Here is an 8,171-nt window from a genome sequence, read left to right as displayed (position 1 = left end):
CGGCTGGACGCGGCTTCGGCTGGACGCGGCTTCGGCTGGACGCGGCTTCGGCTGGACGCGGCTTCGGCTGGACGCGGCTTTGGCGTAGAGAGTGGACAGCTGCTAGTTTCGCCGTGTGGGCGGCGACCTTGCTTCGTCCCCGAACCTTCCCAGCAGGTCATTGAGTGCCTCCAGCACGTCTACGGCCGAGGGTCTCGATTCCGGTTTTGGAGACATGCAGCTGCAGCGCGGGTCCGTGACGATTGGGCGGGGGGGGAGGGTTTGTGAGTATGTGTTGGGTTGAGCTCTCGGCTGTGCGTGCGCGGTAGTGTATAGTACTTCAGGGCTAGTTGGCTCCATTCGAGAGGGAGGAGGGCGGGCCAGAGGCACCGGGTGTCGGCGTAGGGGAGCAGGGAGCAGGGGTCGGATAAGTCGATGACGTCGGCGAAGTAACGTATGACGTAGGCGGAGCGGTGATCGCCAAGTTTGCGTGCGTAGACGGCGGGGCATTGGCCCGTGAGGAGTTCGACTAGAACGACGCCGAGCGAGAAGACGTCGGTACGGTCGTCAACGTTGTGGGAGGTCATGTAGTTGGGGTCTGCGTAGCCGGGCGTACCTTCGCTGCGTGAGACGGTGACCCGGGAGGCATGAGCAATCACTGCGAGGCCGAAGTCACCGAGTTTCGCGCGGCCGAACTCGTCCACGAGCAAGTTGCCGGACTTGACGTCGCGGTGGAAGACGCGCGGCCGACGTGAGTGCAGGAATGCGAGCGCGCCAGCCAAATCTGCCGCAATGCGCGCACGACGCATCCACGACGAACGGATGCTCTTGATCACACCTACAGCGGCGAAACTCAAGGGGCGGGGGGGTGCCGGTTACTGGTCGGGTCTTCATCACTCGAGTAGAGCGCGTGCGCCACGTCCTTGTTCGGCAAATGCTCAAACACCAAGTACTGCTTGTGTTTCCCGCGCGCGTAGCCCATAAACGTCACGATGGACGGATGGCGGTAGTTGGACAACGCCTGCACTTCCGCAGACACGTCCAGCGACTACAATCACAACGTTATTACCGAGCACACGCGTGTGCGCGCAATCCCAGAGCGCGCGCAAGCAGGAGCGGAAGCTCCAAAGGCGGGTGCAGACAAACAGACAGGAGGGCGCAGACAAACAGGCAGGGGGGCTCACGTTATCGACCACTTTGATGGCGACCGTGGAGCCGCAGGGCATGTTCGTCTTGTAGACCGCGCATGTTGCGCCCTTGCCGATTTTGGTCCCACGCCGGACTAGCTCGGCCACCTCCCGGTAGTCCCACTCTAGAAAGAGGGGGACGGAGTAGAAGCTGTTTCGCGAGCCGGCAACCTGTTCGTAGATCCGCGTCTGGCCTTTCCGGGGCCGGGCGGGCGAAGCGCAGTACCGCGTCTTCATGAGGTGCCCTTCGCCGCCGTCCGCGGCCAATGCCCCCGAAGAACCTGAAGAGTCAGCTCCCAAAAGCCCGCCGTGTGTCGAAATAGTCGTGTCAATACGTCTCATGAGAAAAAGGCCCCTCCATCACGAAGAAGAAGTTTTGTTTACTGCCAATGAATTTTGCAAGCCCGCGATTTGCTAACCAGAAGAAACACTGAGCTGGACCACGGGTGTACTCAGTCCCAGGTGACGCATTCTCCCCACCCAGTCCCAGTCCCAGATCCCAGGGAGTGCCGCCAGATCCCAGGGGGTGGGGTGCCGCCAGTCCCAGGGAGAGGAGGTTACCGATTTGATTTGTTTGTACAATTTGTATTCTTCGTCGACTGGCTGTATGTCTTTGGCATATTTTACTTTGCGGGAATTCTTTCTTTCAAATGCGTCCGCAAATGCCTGCAGTTGTCTGCCGAGTTGGGCCTTTTTGACTAGCAATTCGTTAAGTCGGATCTGTAGCTCAGTGGTAGCGCCTACGCCCCCGCCTTGGGGAGCTTCAGAACCCCCGTTCGAAACCGCCTGGCGCTGCGCGGCGGCCTTCAGCTGTCTGTAGAGTTCATACGCGGCCCGCATCGGCTCCTTTTCTTGACGCGATGGCGGGCGCTGGAAACGGCCGATGAAGGTTTTATCATAACGCCGTAACAAACTCTTCACGCGCTCCTTTAACTCCATCAACTCCTCCCGGCTCCGCCCGTGCGTGTCTCGCCACGAATCCGAAATCCGACTCTGCAGCGACCGCGCCAGCTTCTGACAGAAGCTGTCCTCCGCCTCCGCCTCCGCCACGCCCGGGCCCCCTACTTCGCTTCCAATGTGAATCCACACTGAAGCCTTCGGTACCACCTCGGGCTTATATGACTACAAATATAACACTCGCCTCCACCCGCTCTCAGGGATGTGCGCCCACCACTCGAGTGGACCCACCACTCGGGTGGACCCACCACTCGGGTGGACCCACCACTCGGGTGGGACCCCCAACGTGGGATCTGCACGTCGTGGACATTTACTAAATGAGGGAACACGATGCTGTCATTCTTCAGGGGCCCCCATAAGATTTGCTCTGACAGCTGCTGCATTTTTTTTGGGTAACCGGACTACTCACTCACGGGACCCTCATTGCCGGGCGGAAGATCTGGCGTGTCCAGGGGGGTGTGGGGTGTCGCTTTGGGCTACCTGTTCCATTTGGGCAGTGACTACCTGTTCCATTTGGGCAGTGACTACCTGTTCCATCTGACTCGAATTCTTAAATTCTCAGCAAACAAAGGGGGCGTCACCAAACAAAGGGGGCGTCACCAAACAAAGGGGGCGTCACCAAACAAAGTCCCCTTTGGCAAACATTGCCCAGGGGAATTTCTTCATCAAGGTGGCGTTAAAGAACTTCTCAATCGGCAGATCGTACCTTTTGCAAAATGCTACGGTAATCCTAAAGGCGTATGTGGATTGCTTCTGACCCCCATAAGGTGGATCCCTGATAGGTGGGGTAGGGGGGGGGAGGTGCCTGCGAACCTGGGGTCCATATAATGTTGTTTGCTGGTGTTGTTGGCGACGGTCTTGTTTTCGTCTTTCATTTTGATTCGAAGTTCTTGAGTCACAGACCGGGCTTTGAGGACAGCGAGTTTGTTGACTGCAGTATCCAGCTTCGTGTTGGGTTTGATGACGGACTGTCTTGGTCCTTCGGCCTCGTCTGGGGGTTCGTCTTCGTTTAGATCTAGATCTAGGTCTACGAGAAGGTTGGGGATAGGTGTGGGTACCCAGTCCCAAACAGTGGTGTCCTGGTTTTCATGCGTGGCTTTTATGAAGGCTTGTAGTTCGAGAATGTCGAGTTGGAGCGCCTTAAACTGTTTGACGAGCTTGGCCATGCTGGTGTCGTGCGTTTTGGACACGGACCGCTGGTGGTTGCAGAGGATGGCCACGGTGCGGTTTGCGTCTTCATAGAAGCGCTTGGCCGTGTTAATGTTCCCGAAGATGTTCTCCGCTCTCTGACGACTCCGGTTCCCGGAGTCGTCTCCGTTTGCGTTCCCGGAGTCGTCTCCGTTTGCGTTCCCGGAGTCGTCTCCGTTTTCGTTCCCGGAGTCGTCTCCGTTCCCGGGGTCTCCGTTTCCGGAGCCGTCGCGGTCCTTAGGAGGGCCGGGGGCTGGTTCCCCTTGGGCCAGTGGGTCTGCGGCGAGTAGTTCTCGTTGTAGGGTGAAAGAGGCGTTGTATGTTCTGAATACTTTGGCGGAGAGGCCAGGCATGAGTTCCTTGAGATACCTATTGAGTGAGCCAGGGTGTATGAGGTTGAAGATGTTATCCTGTTTTTTTTTCCTCTTTGTGAGTTCCTTGAAGGTTTTGTAAGCGAGTGGGTCCAATTTAACGGTGTTAAGATAGCGTATGGAATCTTTGCCGAGGAAGTCTAGAGTGACTTGACAGGCGGCATCGTCGAGGTTTGTGACGTGTTCAACGCGGAGTGAACAACAGCCTACGGTGTCGGCTTCTTCTTCGCGGTCTTTCTCATTTCCGACGCGGAGTGCAAGTGCGTCGATAACATAGGCGGCAACGCCTAGTTGCCGCTCGATTGCGTCTTTCGAGAGCATTTTTCGAGTGTAATCACGACGGATGGCAGTGATCCGGGTCTTAAGTTGGCGTGCCAACTCATACTTCATGTAGTCCTTGCTACCCTTCACAGCCGAAGAGGCACCCATAAACACGTACTTGAAAGAAGTGCCAATCATTGTGTCCCTATAAAAGGCTAACCATGTCACATGCGGGTCATGGAACACATCCTTCCATGCATGACCCCGTAGCCACTCTGGCACTCGCGGTACTGGCGCTGTCTCGGACAAATTGAGACATACCTCGTCCGGTAACACTCGACGTTTCAGCAAACCCATTTTCGGATGCTCACCGCGACCCCGAAATAAACCCGGTACCTCCGCCTTGTAACTGGCCACCTTCTCCCGGATCCCGTCGTGCAGGCAATACATGTATCGACCCTCCGCCACCAACTTCGCCTCCCGTTCTGCCAAACGGGCCTCTTTGGTCCGCTGCCGCCGTTCCTCCTTCTCGCGTTCTCGACGGGCCGTCAGGTACTCCGCAATTGCGCCGAACTCCGCCAACTCGAACTGCGGGACCACAGTCTCCAGCCGCCGCCGCTTCAACAACGGCACGTCCTCCTCGCCGGACGATTCCGGCGGACTCGTCACACCTGTGTCTCCGCACACACGTGTGTCGCCCGCCGTAGACGGCGCCAGCGAGTCGGGCACGGCGGGAGGCTCCACGAGCCGCGGGCTAAAAAGCACGTGATCCGGCGGGAGCGACTTGAGGAACGCGCTCCAGAAGTTCTGGACGAAAACAGATTTGTTCACGTAGTCGCTGTTCAGCGCCGCACACCAGAACGTGACTACTTCCTCTGCCAGCGGCGGCAACGGCACAGACCATCCATTGTAGCGCATCGGGATACCGTGCGCCACAAACGCCGGGTGGAACATCAGTCCGCTATGCTCCAAGTAGCGCCAGTGCGGGTCGCCCTTCCGCTTCAGCGGCTTCTCCCACCACGTGTTGATCGGCTCGAAATGGCTCTCCGTCCACACCACCTTTCTCCGCCCACGTGCCGTCGACCGAGGTGTAGCAGGCGCCTCCACCTTCACCTCCGCCTTCGCCGGCCGCGGGGTTCCCGCCAACTCCTCCTTAGTCGCCACCGCCGGAACAACCGTGGGGGCTACCGAACCCATGGCAACAGCCGCTTCTTCGGCTTCCTCCTTGGTCGCCGCCGCGGCCCGCAGGGCGTTCACTATGGGCTCGCCGTCACTATCCGACGACGAACTTTGCTGCAGCACCCTGCGCCGACTTAGCCGCATTTTATTTTCGGCTGCCGCCTCGGTATGTTCGACTTAGCAAAATTCAGCGATGCACTCCGAGCTACCCTCCGAGGCACCCGACCCATCGGGGACCATAAACCAAGCCTACCCCGTCCCGGACCCGACACACTCGGCCCACAGCTGAATACATCAAACTTACAGACTGACATGTAGCTCTGTGAGTTTCGTCGGTCCAGTTTCGGCGATATTGGTCCAGCCGGGTGAGAACACAAAGTTTTTCAAAGTGAAGAATTACTGGTGTTCATCACCACGGTTAGCCGACTCTGACAAGGCAGGTGGGAGGGCCAGTTAAGTCAGAGCTGTTGGCTGCCCTAGCAACGGACAACGCAAACCCGCATGGACCCAGCGCCGTCTAACCGGCCAGTGGGGGAAAAAGCTCCTCCGAAGCAGTAGGACTGTTCGAAATTCCGTCTGCAACGAGACATCAACTAATTCCGATAGAGCCAATGCTACATGCAGGCAAGCGGATTGGATATCTGTGCCCCCGTCGTTAGACCCCAAAAAACCTCACCAAACTAGGCCTAACTTTTCTTGTAAGGTGGGGTTGCAGGTGGGGAAATCCAGTTAAGTGGTACAGAAAGTACATCCAGTGCTTAGCTTATGGCGTGACGATACTCCACAGCCAGCTCTCCCATCATGTCCTCATACATTTCCCATGGCATAGCCACTCCAATCTGGAGATGAATGTCGTTCTTCGGATCAAGTAGTCTCTCGTCGTGGCAATCTAGGGTGGCTCTTACTTGGTGCCACGAGCGGGCCGAGACCGTGTCCAGGTTGCACTGCTGTAATGTGGGCGCGCTGAAAGTTTTTACACCCTCGGTCTTCCCCGGGAATCGTGTCATTTGTACGAGAATGAACTTGAGGTCTTGAATTCGAGTGGCCTTCGTTGGAGGGAACCGCAAGACGTTCGGTCCCATATGGTTCGAATAACAGTCCACCCACTCACGGATCTGCTCACCAAGGTCAGCCGAAATCCCACACGTGTCTGGGTGTTCTCTGACTACTTGGGAGATCGCATTTAGACATTCCGCCAGAGTTAGGAGAGCGAATGAAACCATACAGTCGTTGGCCTTGTATTCATGGTGCACCGCCTCCAGCTCCTCAGGAGACAGGATCACGTGTTCCTGGGCGGGCAACCCCACTGCCAGGTCCGGGAGTTCCCGAAGATACCCCAAACCGTCTTGCACCATTCTGCTCGATTCGCCCCAGCCCTTAATCGACCCAAAGGTCTCCACCATATCCACCGGCTTACCGTCAAACTCGATTGTCAGTGTGACCTTCGCTACCAGGCTGCTTCCTTCCACACAAGCACCTCCGCGCAAACCCCTCATCCCAAAACTAAAACTTATTTCTTCCAGTTGATGATCTCTCCCGTAATGTCGCGCACACCTTGTGGGTATGGTCTGAATTGTGGGCTGAACGGGCTACATGTTCGGAACCATAGGAGGCTGGTGTGAGCCGTCAGAACGTACAAAGATGTGCGACCATTTCTGACGTTCAGATAGGAAGGGGGGTTTGCCGAAGACTGCCTCGTACGGGGATGTGTTTATGGGAGAGTGGGGGCACTATGTTGTGGAGGCGGGACTACCCAGTGCCGGTATAAGGTCCTGAAGGTCTGCATGGCGTCGAATGTTGGGACGATCTCGGCCATCATCTATCGGGTCGATGATGACGAGGATGTTCCAGTCGGCGCCTCCTGCGTGTATTGGTCCCACGTGGTCGAGTGATGCGACGTCCATGCCTTTATCAGTGTCCTCCTGGCAGCACTTGCTGATGCGCCGGCGGTGTCCTCAGTCTCGCGCACTCTCAGATCATTTTATCGATGTCCTGGCCGCAGCCGGGCCTGAGATGGATCCATCACAGGTCGTTGTAATGAAGACCTGATAGGTTGGGGTTCCCCTCCTCCGCGTATCCTTTGACGAAGCCTTCCTTTGTCGGGGGTGCAGGGAGGTTGAGCAGTCGGGGTGCCCGCACAGCTACGACCTTCAGTGATATCCGGTCCAATAGTGCGTCGTCTCCTTCGTCGTCGCCGGCGTATCGTCGTCGCCGGCGTACCTGCTGAGCCAGTCGGCTACGGTTGTGGGACTCGTCGGAGATGAATTGGATGGTGAAGTCCTTGCCCTTGTTCACGCTGGTGAGGTGCCGCAGGTTGTTGTGGTCTGTCCTGACCGTCAAGTGCGAGAAGTTGACGTAGTTGTCACTTCTCCATGGCTCACTTGACCGTGAACAATTCCCGTTCTCTCGTGTCCCAGCGCGACTCTGTGGAGGTTGAACTTCTTGCTAGCGAACTCGACGGGTACTTCAGCGTCACCTTTCACCTGTTTGAGTACAGCCCCGACCCCTAACTCGGACGCGTCGGTCTCTGTGATGCACTTGCCGTTGTCGGTGGGGCATGCAGCGTGACGGTGTCCTCCACGGCGTGTCGGAGCTGGTGTTCTCGTGCATCCCGGCACTCGTAGGTCTTGTCCTTCTTCAGCAGGTCGAATATCGACGCCGTGATGTGTGAGAACTCGGGGGGTGAAGGGTCTCAGATAGCCGCACATCCCCAAGAAGCTTTGTAGCTCCTTCTTACTGGTGGGGGCCGGTGCGTTGACGATTGCTCGAGACTTCTTCTCCTGGACCTGTGCCCGTCTGGCCGACGTCGTGCCCGAGGCACTTCACTCTTCATCCTTGACCATTCGCTCTTGTCTAAGAGCAAGTGGAAACCGGTCTTCCTGCACTGTTCCAGGAGGAGCTTAACCCGCTGCAGTACACTGTCGAAGTCCTGTCTGCAAATGACGATGTCGTCCATGCAGCAGAACGCATTTTCTCTTAGCAGCGGTTCGAAGCAGGAATCCGTTGCGCGTTGGAACTCAGCGGGCGAGTCTTTGATGCCGAATGGGAT

At 57.2% G+C, this 8,171-nt stretch overlaps 4 protein-coding genes across 4 annotated transcripts; all 4 read right to left on the bottom strand.

Annotated features, from left to right (window-relative positions):
• Nucleotides 1–179: 179 nt before the first annotated feature.
• GNI_186760 (protein kinase domain protein) lies at nt 180–1,508 on the bottom strand (the record flags this gene model as incomplete). The annotated part of the gene is made up of 3 exons (XM_011135321.1): nt 180–817; nt 877–1,027; nt 1,164–1,508. The coding sequence occupies 3 exons, from the start codon at nt 1,506–1,508 to the stop codon at nt 180–182; spliced, it is 1,134 nt and encodes a 377-aa protein (XP_011133623.1).
• A 72-nt stretch (nt 1,509–1,580) lies between these two features.
• On the bottom strand, nt 1,581–2,506 carry GNI_186750 (hypothetical protein; the record flags this gene model as incomplete). The annotated part of the gene is made up of 2 exons (XM_011135320.1): nt 1,581–2,288; nt 2,438–2,506. The coding sequence occupies 2 exons, from the start codon at nt 2,504–2,506 to the stop codon at nt 1,581–1,583; spliced, it is 777 nt and encodes a 258-aa protein (XP_011133622.1).
• Nucleotides 2,507–2,738: 232 nt separating this feature from the next.
• On the bottom strand, nt 2,739–5,266 carry GNI_186740 (putative DNA topoisomerase I; the record flags this gene model as incomplete). Its single annotated transcript, XM_011135319.1, has 2 exons — nt 2,739–2,853; nt 2,937–5,266. The coding sequence occupies 2 exons, from the start codon at nt 5,264–5,266 to the stop codon at nt 2,739–2,741; spliced, it is 2,445 nt and encodes an 814-aa protein (XP_011133621.1).
• A 614-nt stretch (nt 5,267–5,880) lies between these two features.
• GNI_186730 (hypothetical protein) lies at nt 5,881–6,618 on the bottom strand (the record flags this gene model as incomplete). The annotated part of the gene is made up of 1 exon (XM_011135318.1): nt 5,881–6,618. One exon carries the CDS (start codon nt 6,616–6,618, stop codon nt 5,881–5,883), a length of 738 nt encoding a protein of 245 aa, XP_011133620.1.
• Nucleotides 6,619–8,171: the final 1,553 nt, after the last annotated feature.

Source organism: Gregarina niphandrodes, assembly GCF_000223845.1.
Source record: "Gregarina niphandrodes unplaced genomic scaffold scaffold00077, whole genome shotgun sequence".
In the NCBI taxonomy this organism is placed as follows: domain Eukaryota; phylum Apicomplexa; class Conoidasida; order Eugregarinorida; family Gregarinidae; genus Gregarina; species Gregarina niphandrodes.
The sequence above is the reverse complement of the archived record's forward strand: the minus strand, read 5'-3'. Positions and strand labels throughout refer to the sequence as shown.